Source organism: Anser anser, assembly GCF_964211835.1.
Source record: "Anser anser genome assembly, chromosome: 2".
Classification (NCBI taxonomy): Eukaryota; Metazoa; Chordata; class Aves; order Anseriformes; family Anatidae; genus Anser; species Anser anser.
Window position 1 is genome coordinate 146118082 of NC_139721.1, and position 15466 is coordinate 146133547.

At 37.8% G+C, this 15466-nt stretch overlaps 1 protein-coding gene across 4 annotated transcripts in view; it reads left to right on the forward strand.

The window, feature by feature from the left end:
* The window catches only part of WAC (WW domain containing adaptor with coiled-coil), a 62124-nt gene that overhangs the window by 22925 nt on the left and 23733 nt on the right, over positions 1–15466 (forward strand). For all 4 annotated transcript variants that reach the window (XM_083826052.1, XM_083826054.1, XM_083826053.1 and 1 more), the window contains exons 4-7: positions 3346–3452; positions 4227–4342; positions 4736–4848; positions 6312–6620. In XM_083826052.1, coding sequence (XP_083682178.1) covers positions 3346–3452; positions 4227–4342; positions 4736–4848; positions 6312–6620 — 645 coding nt within the window. The remainder of the gene's footprint in view (positions 1–3345; positions 3453–4226; positions 4343–4735; positions 4849–6311; positions 6621–15466) is intronic.

The window sequence follows — 15466 nt, forward strand, 5'->3', positions numbered from 1 at the left end:
TGTGATCTGCTTCTCGTCAGCAACTTGGTGTGCATGCAGCTTGGAAATGCAGAGCTGATTGCAACAGTCACAGCCGTGTAAAATGATTTGGGGTTAGGCATTGTGAAAGGCAGCATATGAGGGGATCTCTCCTTCTGGGTAGAGGCAGACTTCCACAGGTGGGTCGCTCTTTGAGTACCATTTTAACTTGGTGGGCTTCTGAAGATCCTGAGTTGTCCCTGGGAACCTGAGCTGGCAGTGCTTGCTGGGCTGAGTTGTCAGAACTAAGAGGTGACTACAGTATTGCTGCATGCCTTTTTATACTGAGATCACAGAGTTTTAGTGTGTGGTTAATTTGGCGATGTGTTTTTTTTTGCTGTTTACATACGGTCTGTAAGCCGTTACCGTGTATGAAGTGCCTAAAGCCCTTGTTCTTCAGAGCCTCGGCTGCTTCTGTGTTAGAAGCTTCCTAGCAGCAAGCACCATGTTGGCAGCCCCCTGCGTGCTCGTTCCCTTGAAGTTCTGGGCCTGATCCAAACGTAGAGCGGCATTAACCATAAAACTAAACAGAGGTTTGTGGGGAAAAGCTGCACCGCTAATTGCACTCTGTAATTGCCCCAGACACCACCAGGTATGTAATAACGAGTGGCCTCTCTAAAAGCCCAAGGAGCTTGTCCTGGCAACCCGAGGCATTGCAGAGAGGCCACAACGGGTTTTCGTGCGGCTGGGGCCAGCTCAGATCACTGATTTAGGGCAAGTCCAAGTGCGTGCAGCCTGGCGGTCCTGCAAAAGGAGCGCTGCAGCTGGGCCGGGAGGCTCGGGGGCTCCTCGGGCAGGAACTGCGGCAGAGCAGGCGTTGCCATTATCAGGGCCAGCTGTAGGTGGGTGTGACTGCTGCAGTGGCTCAGATACTCGCTCGGAGGTGCTTTGTGACTCACGGCCGTGGCTGGAAAAAAGCCCTCGAGGGAACAGTGCGAAGTGGGGGGGGGGAATGCTGCTGAGCTCTTACACCAAGTGGGGGCTGAAAGGCTGTTCTGTGAGTTCGAGGGATTTGTTTACAGGATGGATAGAATTGGCATTAAAGGATTGTATTGATTTAATACATACGTTGTTGGCTCATGCTCTTGTTTGGAAAGCGCATATTAGATTATTCAGTATGGCTGTTTATTTAGGCCACGATAGTATTTAAAACTCACCAAACACATCTTGAGTATGCTGAATATAGTGTAATGGAACTGCATCCATAGCAGAGGATCACAGTAGATTAACTATATTCATGTTTTCCGAAATTTTAAAGGGGCTGATAGCAACAATTTGTTTAGACAAGCCATCTGATAAATTTCCATCTTTTTTTTCCTTTGAAAACAGGGATGATTTTACTGCATACTAGAAATTAATGTGTCTGTGGTAAACAACCTACAGAAATACATGAAGATATTTAGTAACTGTATCTCAGTAGAGTCTGGAAAGGGTACAGTAAATAAATAAAGACTATTAACAGAATGATTAATACAAAAATAATAAACATCTATCTCATTCTGTAATCAGTCTATGAAAAAGATCAAGCCTCTGTTGATATGGCTGATGGTGGAGCACAGCCTTGTAATTACAACGTTCTTTCGTGCATTTAAGAGAGTTAGTCTTTTTGCATATTAAAGTCTAAATTCTGGAATATTCTAACTTATAGTGAACGATGTGACTTTATATGTTATGCAAGTTCAATTTTTTGTTATTCATATGTTTGCAATGCCCATGATATGAGTATGGCTCTGACAAGATTGACACCCCCCCCAGTCATAAATGTCATTCCACCTGGCTCTGAGCACACCAGGTAGTGTTGGTGTAGGCCTAATTGTCTTGCTTTAGCTAGGAGACATTTTAGAAGACTTCCTTTTTCTTCTCTCTCCCCCCAGTCTTTAAAGTGAATGACATATATTTGTTAGCCAAAATAGTGCTGGAAAAGGTTTAGAATTACTGATGCTTCAGGTTGCCAGTAATGTGTATGTGCAACTCAGTCTTTATCCTTTGTCGGGGACTAAACAAGTTAGTCACGGTATACTTCTTTCGTGCTTGTTTTTCTAACCTGCGTATGGGGGCACAGGTTTGAAATAGTAATTCTGTCAGTGCTTGCATAGTCAGAAGGGTCAGAGATCAGAATTTGTATTGTAATCTCTCCTGTGCTGTACGTGGTATATTACCGGTCATCATCTGTGTGTGTAGCTTTCAGAAGGCTCCTAACAACTTCTCGTAATGGCTCCATTCATTCCTACCTATTACTCCGGTATTGGTGGGGCTCCTGATGTTTATTGTAGTTGCTCATAAGATTTAGTCTTTGCTATTTACAAAGCTCTTTGACTTCGTATTTAGTTTGCTCTACGGTATGTGAAGCTAGTAGTTCCTAGTGTAGTATCCTTGGGTATTTAAAAACTCGGTAAAGACAAAAAGAATATAAAAGGTTTTTCTTAGTTTGGTGTGATTTATGTGAACATTTAAAAATAAGGAAAAATAGAAAAATTGAACAGTACTTAGCCATACTTAGAATTTTACTACAGCCTCCTATTCCCTGAAAGAGCAGGATGTTTATAGTAAGATCACAAAGGGTAAATGGATGGGATTGTTTAACTGGAAATTAGAACCATTCAGGTTGAATTGGTGACTTGAGCAGAGGCACAAATGTGGTTGTAAAAAGTGCTTAGAACTGTCTCCCTTCTCATATCCCAGCTATTCCTTTGTGCTCGAGTGCTATCATGGCAAGGAAGAAAACTAGGTTATCTCGAGAAGCAGTTGTTCGAAGGCCAGAAGCGTGTGGCCCTCTGGGAAAGGCCGTTTTTAGTACTCTAGGTGTTGGCACCTATATTGCAGGAAAATTAATCTATATGCATAAATAGAAATAGTTACAGGGAGTCTCAAAAGGGTTAAGAAAACAGCGTACATAAAAACTGTTTTTGTGTATGTAACACCTTGTGTATGTGACACGGTGGGCTAATGATAAACCCGTTTGAACTTTCTAACTGAATGTTGAGGAGAAAATATTTCTTAATTTCTGAGTTGAGACGTTAGCATTCTTTCAGCCTACTAAAAAGAAAAATAAAAGCAAATAAACAAGCTACATATTTTGTAGTGGAGTGAGATTTGAGAGTAAGAATAGCGCAAGGACAACCTACATTATTGTAACTGGAAAAACAAAGTGAGCTTTACCCTTTATGCAACAGAAGAAATATGTGTATGTCTCCTGAAATACTTCTGCATCTGACCTATGTCGTGGTCCAGGCTGTGGATGATGTGCCCCCTTCCCACCTCCTTAGAGTGCAGATGCTCAATTTCTTTGAAAACAAACATGGTAACTGTCGTTCTTTTTTCTTTTAGGGACCAGTTACTCTCCACAAGAAAATTCACATAACCACAGTGCTCTTCATAGTTCAAATTCACATTCTTCTAATCCCAGCAATAATCCAAGCAAAACTTCTGATGCAGTGAGTATTTTTGATTGGTATTTGTCCTTGCATCGATCATCCCAGTCAAACAGGCTTTTAAATAGTGCTTTGTCTAAAATGGGGGGAGGGGGATGTACATTACCTGTTTTATTGAAGTATCCAACATTGGGCTTTATTTTATAAACACTCTGCATGCGCAAGCTGCAGTTGTTACGTGTTGTAAAGCAGTTCTAATTGATAATCGTTTGAGGTATATGTCTTGAATTTAAAATACGACATGATTAAATGAAGTAGATACAGAAAGAAAATATTTCCATGAACTTTGTTGGTAAAATCGTATTGTCTTGTCTAGGTTTAATTATTTATAAGATGTACTACATGTGAATTTTAGTCACTTTATTGTCTAAGCCTTTCTAGTTAGGGTGGTGTTTGCTTAAAAATTGCATTGAAAACAGAATAGATGAATTTGCAAAGCACAGAAAAAACTGATAATGTAATTGCAGAGTTTATGGAGGAATTCTAAGGTGCAAAAACTAATGTTAACGATCTTGATATTGCTGTATCCCAATAAACATACTATTATATTTGGGGGGGGGGGGTGATGCTGGTGGGAACAAAACATAAGAAACTACTATAGAACGCAACAGGAGTATAGTGGTCATATCTTTAAACTGTCCAAAGTGAAACAGGCATTTAGAGATGGTCTAAATGGAAAACAGTGATATGGGTGCCTATGAGGACACCACATAGTTTTAAATGTGTATGTTAAAACTCTGGGGTAGTCTTTTGTTCAACTCTGTTTGTATTTTAAAGGCTTACGATTCTGCGGATGATTGGTCTGAACACATCAGCTCTTCAGGCAAAAAGTACTATTACAACTGCCGAACAGAAGTTTCACAGTGGGAAAAACCAAAAGAATGGCTGGAAAGGTATTTGTGTGTGTCTACTATCAATGTATAAAGAACAGATACTCTTACGATCATGTAGGGAGTGGTTGAGTTTATCTAGTAGTTTACTGCTATAAAAGATTGCGGTCCAAGTCTAGTCTTTCTGCACCCTTACGTGGCCTCTTGCACCTGTTTTATCCCTCGATGATCCCAGAGGCAGGGGAGGGGAAATGCACATTTTCTTTGCTATCTTAGCAAGCCAAAACAGGGCTTCAACACAAGTGCTGGTGTCAGGAAGCAATAGATGGAGTTTGCCAACCCCATCTGCAGCAGTGACCTATTTGCATGATTTAATTCATCTTACATAACTTAACTGGTAGAAAGTATCACTAGGTGATGTAAATTTTCACTTAACTTGTGTTTTCTTTTCTTCAGAGAGCAGAGGCAAAAAGAAGCAAGCAAAATGTCAGTTAACAGTTTTCCAAAAGATAGGGATTACAGAAGAGAGGTGATGCAGGCGACAGCTGCCAGTGGGTTTGCCAGTGGAAGTATGTGTTTTTTTGTTGTTTTTTTTTTACAGTAATATATTCTTGTCTTGCTTGCCTTACTGTTTTTTTTTCCAAACTTATAAAATAATTCCTTTTCCTTAACTGTTTTTCTCCCCTCTTTATATAAAAAAGCCAAAGCTGATGGTGCGGACAGCTCTACCAAATGTTCCTTAAAATAACCCTGAGCATTTATTAGTACAACAGTTGCTTAATGCTTTTCATGGTACTCCTTTTGCAGCTTTCACTGCGTAACTTAACCTCTCCATGTAGTTATAGAAGCTTGCATGGTTTATGGCATAGATGAAGTGTTGCGATTATTGAGACTTGTCAATTCTGAGCATGAAATTAGAAATAAAGAAGTCTCTTCTAAAACCTTGGTTTAACATCTGAAAATAGTAAAATAACTTGATGGATTATGATATCGGGGTTTTCAGAAGCTTGTATACATTATTGAAAGGATATTTGTACTGAGCCAGTACTATTAGCAAAGCCTTTCTCAGACCGTGAATTTCTATTTGGAATGTTCTTTTTCCTCATACCTAGCTTTAATCTTTGCCAAGTTTTTCTAGGAAATGCATGACCGTTTCCTAGAAACGGGTGAGAGTTCTTCTATATGCAGATTTAGTTTTGTTAACTTTTGTAGCATACGTCTCAAGATGGTTTAAAAGTAGAAACCAAACTTTATTTTCCTAAAGTATCTTTTCTCTTTTCTTTGCATTGCAAGGGACTTGACAAAGCAGAGGTGTATAAAGGACTGTTTTTCTTTGTATACTGAAACGTACTGCAGTGCTAAAACAAACTGTGTGCTAAACCAAAAAGTGTAATTGCATATTTCAGTAACTACTTGGTTTGTGACACGTGAAAATCTAGGAATTGAGGAAAAAAAAATGTTCAGGACTTGCATTAGCATGTGACAGATGCAGATTAGTTGCTCACTTCGTGTGTGGTGGTCTTGAACTAATTAAACTAAGAAGTAATTCTTTGTGGTAGTACTGAAGTAACTTGAAGTGGAATCCTTTGAAGGCTATGATTTGAAACTATTAAATCATACTTGGTGCTCAGTATTTTTGATGAACAAAAGAAAAATGGTGCAAATTACCGTTTAACACTAAGATGGATGTAATATAAGATGGATATAATAGATTTTGATTTAGATTTATTTTAGGAGACTTCAAAAGTTAAGTTTGACTGTAACGCTCATTATAAGCAGCCTTTCATCAAAACACAGTGCCTAACCGGAACTCTAAATCAAGGACAGGTCAGAGAAAATGCAATTTGTCAGTGAGTAAAATGAATTTCGCCTTTTTTGATGCTAATCTGCTTGAGTTTTTTTTAATCATAACAAGTTCAATCAGTTCTAGTTATTGATGTGCAACTGTATTAATCGCAGTGTAATTTTAGACAAGTTTCTAATCTATTTTTTTTTCCTTTTTGCAACGTTACTTGGGGAATCCTGAAAAAAGTGGAAGACAAGCATTCCAGTGACGCCAGTAGTATGCTCCCACAGAATATTTTATCTCAAACAAGCAGGCACAATGACAGAGACTACAGACTGCCAAGAGCAGAGACTCACAGTAGTTCTACTCCAGTACAGCATCCCATCAAACCAGTGGTTCATCCAACTGCTACCCCAAGCACTGTTCCTCCTAGTCCATTTTCTCTACAATCTGATCACCAGCCAAAGAAATCCTTTGATGCTAATGGAGCATCTACTTTATCAAAACTGCCTACATCCACATCTTCCATCCCTTCACAGAAAACAGAGAGAAAAGGTACGTCTAATGCAATTCCTTGTAGTATTTAAAATGATGCAATGCCTTTGCTTTGCCTTGTTGGTTCAAATATGTTACTTCTGGAACTGAGATACTTCTTGTGTTGTTTGTTTGTAACCTAATTAGTATTTTGATGTGCTTACTTAAACCACATTGGTTCTATCTTACACAATTTTAAATTGACACTGTAGTGTTTACTGGCTTCTTCTGCAAATTATCATTTCAGATGATCTCTTAGTAATACATTTTAGTTTTTTTCCTCCCTCATGTTGTTTTGGATCTTTGCCATTTTTTGAGTTCTTAACATAGATGTAACTACACTGTTTGAAAGTCATTTTGGACCATTACATTTTCTGAACTGCTGTTACTGTTTGGAATGCTAGTGTCAAACTGCAAGTGCCATTCTTAGAGAAAGCAACAAAATTTTCTGCATATGTTTAACGGCTGTTCTTCTGTTATGATCTGTGTTTCATGATATACTGGATCTTCAGTTCCAAGGTTGCTGAAGTTTGTATTTCTCTATAATATACCTTAAACATTTAGAATAATCAAACAAAAATCATGACTTGTCTGTGTGTTGTGAACTTTCAAAAGTCTACAAATTAATTGGATTGACTTCATTATTAGGGAAGAAGAGCTAAAGAAGATTGTGGAACTGGAGAAGTGTATTATTAGTGATGTTTGGGTATAGTTGAGTTCCTAGAGAATAACATTTTGTCAGAGGACGATGTTTTTGGGAAATTGGGAGAGGAAAAAAAAACTATAATCCGTTTTTAATATAAAGTGTTACCTAATTAGGATGACACTAGATTCATTTTTGAACGACAGCTTGTAGCCCTGTTGAAATTTGTGAGTCTGTCCTAGGAAGAATGATGAGTCCTAAAAAGCACACCAAGAAGACTCAGGTCTGATGTTGGTCTTAGGCTCTGCATTTGCTTTCCTGCCTTCCAGTTGTTTTTTTCTTTTAATTAAAAAAATGCAGATTTTAGTGCAGATATAAGTAATCCAGATAATCCAAACAGTATTGTTCATGGGCAAATACTGCAATGTAAGGAAATCACACATGAAGAATTTTTCTGTTTTTCATTAGATTTTGTGCAGTTTTCACAGGACCTGAAAAATGATTGACTATAAATGCAGAGGAACAGAGGCAAGCCCTTTCCTATTCAACACTGTAAAGCAGGAAGCAAGGTGTCTATGTGTGGTTCTTGTACGGAACGCCATGAAGTTACCTGCTTCAGCTCAACCTCTGTGCTTTGAGTGCAGTTTGCACTCTTTTAAATGTGACAGTGCAAAATGTCCATGTGAAATGTTCTATTCTTAAGCATGTTCTTTCTTTTTTCATTGCTATCTTTAAAATACTCTGAAAGAAAACTCTTTTTACTCCATTTTGGATGTTTGATTCCTGTTTGGTGTGTGATTGGACTTCAAACGGGCTGTTCTTTACCTGTTTACCACATACCTTTATTACTTGCTTCCAGTTAAACTGAGCAAGTGAATCTTACTGCAGCTGAAGGAATTTCCCACTGTGACAACTGCTAGAAATGTTGGCAGATAATTATAGTGCTTCTTACATGCGACATTTGTTTGAGAACTGAGCATATACAATTGGGTACGTACAGCGAAGATGACCATATGGGGCAGTCTTAACACTATAAATCTTACCTGTCAGTCTGTGTTCCCTTGGATGCTTCTGTCTTAATAATCACATAATTCCTGTATTCCTACATAGTGATTTTTTTTAAGGTTATGTGAGTGAAATGGATAGATTCTGCCATAATGATGCTTAGTTGATGTAAATGTTTCATGACAATTATGAGCAAATATAACACTTCCTGAGCTTCAGACAGGGTGGATTGCAGTTTTAAAGTTAGTAAGTAATTGAAGAGTTAGAATAGGTGAATATTAGGCTTGACATACTTCTTCATGAGTTTCGACGTATTGCTTGAATTCTCTCTTCATTCAGAAACAGAAAAATTCAGTGCAGTTTGTAATATGATAAAAGATCGTTAAAAGGTGTTCTCAGTAGTCTTTCATTTTTTTTTTTTTGTGATTGTTAAGACTTTCATTTGGTTTTTGGGTAAGAAATTTGACCAATATAATATTTGTAGCACCGTGTGTGTTTGAACAAAGGAAGTAAGCAGTGTTGTACATTGCAATGTTTTTGTCTAGCTTTCTTTTGTTACCCATTCTCCCAGATGTGGTTGCGAACCTGTAGAATGATAGGTATGTTATTTTTCAAGTATTTTTTCATGGTTATTGTCCTGAGACAGTCAGTTCAAACAATCTTTTAAAAGTGTCTTTGTAGAATAGGAAAATGGTTTGAGAGGTTCATTTTTATGGTAGTAGAGCAAACAGCCTTTTATTTTTATTTTTATTTTCCTTTTTTTTTCTGGTCAGTAGCTATGCCATCACTCTCTCTTTCTAAAAAGAGGTAAAGCTGTCTTTTAGCATTGCTTGTAAAAGTAGCTTGGTCCAAATGACTGAATAACATGTGAATTATCTTGCCTAAATGAATTCTTCGTTCCTGTCAGTGTGTTGCTGGTGGCCATATGCCAGCATATGTTTACCACTGTTTTAATAGTTCTGTTGTGTGTATCTTTTTTTGATGCGGTAATAGCTATGAAGGAAAAAAAAAAAAAACACAAGAACACTTTTTTCAGCTCAATCTCTTTTGCTGCAGGGGTATGTTGTAGTCCCACAAGGAGATTGAATAAAATCCCTGGCTGAACTATAGCTCAGCTCTTAGCAGTAGTCCTCTGCCCTCAATGGCTGGCAGTGGTGGAGAGTTCCTGGGGAACTATTTGACCTCTACCCTTTGATTTGAATGTTCCAGTCAGAATCTGCTGCTTCTGTTTGTGCTCACTGTGAGTGCTTTATGCAGGTAAAGTGTGGGGTTGCTTTTCCTACTTTTTGGCTGCTTTATCTGTAGGGCACATCACATATTTTCCTATTTCTAATTCAGTTACTGTATGAAATATTTTACTGTCTGTATCTTAACAGTGTGTGTGTTTATAGGATAATTCTCACACCTTTCCAAGTCCCGTCCTGTTTCTAGTCCAAGTCCACTTCTCTTTCCAGTGCAGCAATACTCTGAAAAATGTCTGGCAGACTTCAGCAGGATGGCCACTGCAATGTTGTGTAGGTGGCGATGTTGATGCTGACAGATCGAAGTGTTTGGTCATTGACAGCTGAGCTTCTTCCTTATCTTTTTCTCACCCTCTTGGTTTTCATATTTGTAACACTTGCTAGTCTTCAGCAGTCAGTTGTTAACCTTGCTCCTGGTTTTGTTGCATCTTCTTTGACTGAGTTTTGCAGTTCTAAGTACCTCACTCCATTCATACAGTGGTTACAAAAATGACATTAGTGAGGTTGTTAGAGGTTTATTCCACTATTTCATACTTGTTTGCTGAGCATAGCTTTTACATTTATTTTGGCAATAGAGAAAAATTATAAAAATTATGTTCTGAGACTGAAGTAATCCAACATGAATATAATACAGATTTTTTTTTTTATTATTTTGGAGATCTTGAGCACGTTTGAGAACCCAGTTACTGTTGTTGCCTTAGTTGCATTTGTCCTAAAGTATTTACAAAATGCTTTGCTTCTAAATATTTACATATCTTGGTGGGGCTTAAGGTCCTTACAGATGTAATTGAGCTGTGTGAAAAAGCTAAACATCACTCTTACTGCTCGGAACGTGGTGGAGAATGTTTAGTGGGCTCTGCACTCAGGTGCTTCAGCACAAGTGAATGTGTTTTGATTTTTAGCCATTAGTAGTGAATCAGAGTAGTTTGGTGAGCTGTTCTGGGTGATAGTTGTTCAATTAATACAGCAGAAGTGAGGTTTAGGCGGCAGGAAGCCATTGGCTTTCTGAACGTTTTGTTGGGCAGTTTTCCCCCCATGGAGAGCACAGCGTGAGAGCACGTGTGTGACTGTTGTCAGTGGCAGAGATAAAACCCAAGCTCAAAATATATGAATTTAGGAGACTTGGAGTGCATTGTTTTTTCTGACATCATTAAAAGAAGCAAAACAGAAAAACTTGAGTAGTTAGAGCTATTGGAATGCTCAAGGGGGTCATATTGATAACTTGGGAATTACCCAGTCAACTGTAATTTGCATATCATTATTATATACATATATATATATATATAATCTTTGTTGGAATAAATCACCTGTCCACATACGTGACAGAATAAGAGCCGAGCCATCTACAGTAGTCTTTAGCCACGATGTGCAAGGAGTACCTCAGCATGCTGCCTGTCAGGAGAAGGCCTGTGAAGGAAGCTGCTGCGTGCGCGCACACGAATTCCTCGTCCCCCTTCAGTTCTGTGTCCCACACACACACACTTACACAAATTCCTCATCCCCCCTCAGTTCTGTGTCCCACACACACAAATTCCTCGTTCCCCCTCAATTCTGTGTCCCACCGTCACGCCTGCGCAGCGCAGGGGCGAGATCAGGCCCTGTGCTACAGGTGCCCTGGGGGGGCGGAGGTTTCCAGCTGGCACAGTGTGGTGCTAACGGGGCTCTGCTGGAACAGGACACCTGGGTGGACTTAGTTTTTCACTTCCCTGCATTAAATCTAGTCAGAATAACTTTATTTCAGCGGCAACATACTAGGCCAAGAACTGCATTTCACCTGTAGATCCTGGTTTGCTTAGGAGCAAAGTGGTCTTGTCACGAGAGGCAGCAATTGGTGACAGCAAGATTCAGCAGTCTTAATTTACTGCCTCAAACTTTGAGAATCTAAGCTTTTGCCTTCTTGTATCTAGGCTGTAATTGAAGAACATTGTGGCACAACTGCCAAAAATAATCTGTGGTAAATTTTTCTGAAAGGATTACTTGTCCTTTTTGTTAAAGAAGCCATAGTGCTTGGGAATGTTCAGCGTAGTATTTCAGTTCTGCCTTGAAATGATGTTTCAGGGCAAGCAGAAGCCTCCAGTTCATTTCCTTTCAGCTTCCCCTTTGTGGAACCTGCAACCAAGACGCACCTTTGTACATCTTGGATTTCTCATAGTCCAGCAGAATGATTATAAATAGAAAGCCCTCCTCTAATCATTATGGTCTTCAGAAATGCTTCATTTTAATGTAAAACCGCTTACTAGCCCTTTGTACTACTGTAAATTAATCTCCATGCCTGTTTCGTGTTTACCATCTGGTTACTTTGTTTTACTACTTTTTTGGATGGCTTCAGTTCTTGCTTCTCCCCCTCTCCCCCATGACAACAGATATTGGTCCAGAAACTTGTTTTGGTCTTAAAATATATATAGCCTGCATCTAATTAGCTTGTTTATCTGTTTGGGTTTTTTTTTTTGCTTGCTTGTTTTGATTTGGGACAGTGATCTTAAGAGCTAAAACATAAATACCAGCTAATGAGGTTTCCAACAGGTCAAAAGATCACAGTGGATTATGTTCTGCTCTTGGTTTTAATTGTTTTGTTTTGTTTTTTAAAAAAAGTTTTATTTGGGGCTTTCATGGTAGTAGCTGAAATTTTATGTGAGATTAGAGTCATTTGCGTAGTTTGTGTAGAAGTTGGTGTTGATGTGAAGGGACTTGAGAATAGCCTTGTCCAACAGAAGGCAATTTTAACTCATCATCTTCTAAGACTGTTTTTTACAAGCCTTGCGATATGTTTTCTTCTCTTTAAGAATGCTTATTCTATAGCACACACAAAACTTGCATTTTCTTTTTGTAAAATTTCATAGTTTCAGAATTAAACCATGATAGATGTATTAATGCTTAAAATCAGATTTATGACTGCCAATCAAAAGCCTTATTTTGCAATAATACTGTACATAGTGTATGAACATGAAATTGTATTGATTCAGGAGTACAGAACAGCTTGTCAGAGCTGTATTACTGAGAGACTTAGATTTGTAAAGAAATCCAACTTTTCTCAGTATGCAGTCTTCTCTTAACGTGTTCCATGATGGTTGTGATTTCAGGTTTAGAATTATACGGTCCTGTAACTCTTAATGCTTTATTTAAATTGATTAAATGTTTTAGGAACTAGGAAATAATCATTTAAATATTGAAAAAACAAACTTAACTGTATGGCAACTCATACAGTGAAACAGTCTGAACTTAAAGTAGATCAGAGAAGGGCTATTAGGGAGGAGGAGAAGGGTGAGAAGTTTGTGCTTCTACTTGTAGGAAAAGCAGGAGAAATACTGCAGTGAGCGATTTTTGTAGAACTGACACTCCATCTTGAGGAGTTTTGACTGGTTATGTTAACTCAAGAGGTGGAACTTGCAACTTATGGTATCATAAATGAAACAAATTTTAAATCTTTGTAATTATACAAAAACAGTTATATAATTATTTAGAAGCTTTTTTCTTAATTTTCTTAATTCTTAATTCTTAATTTTTTCTTAATTTCTTAATATTTATTTCTTTCTGTGAAATAGTGTGTCCAGTCTGGAAGCGACGGAGTGAAGTAGTTTGGTTTCAAATAAGTAATGAAAAATGTGATTTTACAGAAATAGTCTGTATTCTGTATTTTTAGCATGTTTGCTTTCATCACAAAGGAGTTTCCCATTATTGATAAGAAAATGGCTGTTCAGGCTACTTAAAAATGACAAATACTTTCACAAAAATACTTTTCAGACTTTTGATTGGGCAGAAACAGTTCTGTACCCTTTATATCACTAAGTACCTGTAGATAGTCATGATCATAGAGATACATTCATCTGTTATATCTGGACTGTGGTTTTCGTAATGTTAGCAGTCTCAAAAGGTGGGAACGTTAGTGTTAGCCGTGAATGTTTTCACATCATTTTCTCTAGGTGTTTAATTTGGGTAGAAATAAACAAAACATACCTTTCATAGGTGTATTTTAACATGTACTTAAAATGTCTGTAATAGTGCAGTTACAGAATAGTGAGTAGCGTTTTCATATTCTCTAAAAGAATTAATTGGATTGTGTTGATACAATTTGGTTTGTATTCTTGTAGCAGAGAAGCTCACCCAAACTTAAGTACTTGTAAAGACCTCCTGGCATTCAGTGGTTTTGTAGGACAGACTTTGAATCCTTCTGTACAAGAAATGAGAAATACCCAGAACTGATCTTGAGGTTTGCCTTCAATGTGTCGCTCACACAAGTTTGCCTTTGATTCAGTTTCTTTTTTTGTGTACAAAGCTGCAGCATGGGCGAAAAATACTCTAAGCTGTTTGGTGTAGTGGTGTGGTTTGAAGCTCAGGTATTGCCTATGTGAATTCTTAATACAGTAGTGAGTGGTTTCTTGACTTGGAGTAGTTAATTTCTTCTTTTTATCGCCGGTCATAGGAACATGATTGGACTGATCTAACACCAGTAAAATAATGCAATCTAACTGTGAAGACATGCCTAGCTACACTAAATATGTCTTAAAACTAGTCCTAGCAGTTGCTTAGGTGTGTTTTTTTCATTTATTTATTTTTGTTCTGTTCATTTTTTAATTTTTTTTTTTAAATTAGGATGGTCCCCCCTGCACGGGTCTCAAAACTGCGGTAAAAAACTTAAAAGTACTAGCATGCCCCACTCTGCTTTATCCCCTTGCTTTCGTCTGCCAATATATCTTGTTTTCCTTATGTGCACTATGGCAGATACAGGTTTAGTTCAAACTTTGTGTTTTTTAGTATGATAAGGTTCTTGTTTACTTGATGTATCTTGACTTGCAGTAGTTTTGATATGTTTACTTAGAACACCATAGCATTGTAAGATTTTGTATGTAATACTTCTATAACAGAGACTTATCAGTGTCTTAACTGTGTTAAGGGTGAGGGCTAATACGTAATCAGTTGTCCTAGTCGTGTTACTGAAAAATGTAAAAAATTTGGTAACATCATCATTTTTCTTTTCAGTTTGTAATGCTTCTTGTCCCTTTTGTGTTACTGGAAGTGCTGCGTTCTTATGAACACTCCTGCCAAATAACCAGGTCCCTTTACAAATACAGTAAAAACCGAACCAAACAAAATCTGTTATCCCAAGGCTTTCGTAACCAGATAAGGTCACCTCCTTTTTTAGAAGAATGCATGAAACGTCAGCAAATGTCTGTGTGCCCTGGCTGTTGCATCCTTACAAGCAGTCAAAATAGGGTTCTTCAGCATTTTTTTCTGGTTTAGATTTCTCAACTAATTGACAGCAAAAGTTATTTTTTCTGTTGTTTGTTTTTATTTTTTTTTGGCAGTATTTGTGACCTGTTATGGTCTTACTGCAGAAACCATGTGTCCCTTCTGTGTTTTGTTTCTCTTAAAGATATATGATCTCAGTCACTTTTTTTTTTAACATTCTCCCACGAAGTGTCAAACTAAAAAATTTCAGTTAAGGCTGTCAGACAACAACAGCTTTTAGAAATTGTGTGACGTGTTATTTTTAAGTAGTAAAATAAAACAAGGCCTTTTGATTTTTCTTCTGTACTAAAAGTCAACCTCTTATTACCTTTACTTTCTCTCCAAAGGAAAAAATAATAAAAAAGTGACAGAGTTTCTCAACCAGTTATTTTAGCTTTCATTTGGATTTTACCTGAAATGTGGAATATCCAGATTGATGTTTTCTGTCCAATTTGAGGTTGGTTTAAAATCAGGTCTTCAGTATAATGTGCAAGCATCCTGGTTGAGATCTTGGATCCACATTCATCTTTTCATTCTTCATTCAACCCGTTGGTGCTATAGGGGTGCTCATTTTGATGGAATTTGTGGATCAAGCCTTCTGGTGCGGTTTAATGGGGGCAAGAGAAAGGGAAGCTAAAATTAAAGTACAGAGATCCAGGCTTCTTAAAGAAAGGATACTTGAAGTGACTGTATACCCATAGTGTGTGGAAATGGTATTCCATTTTTAGGTGGCTTTTCCCTTCTGCTGTGAG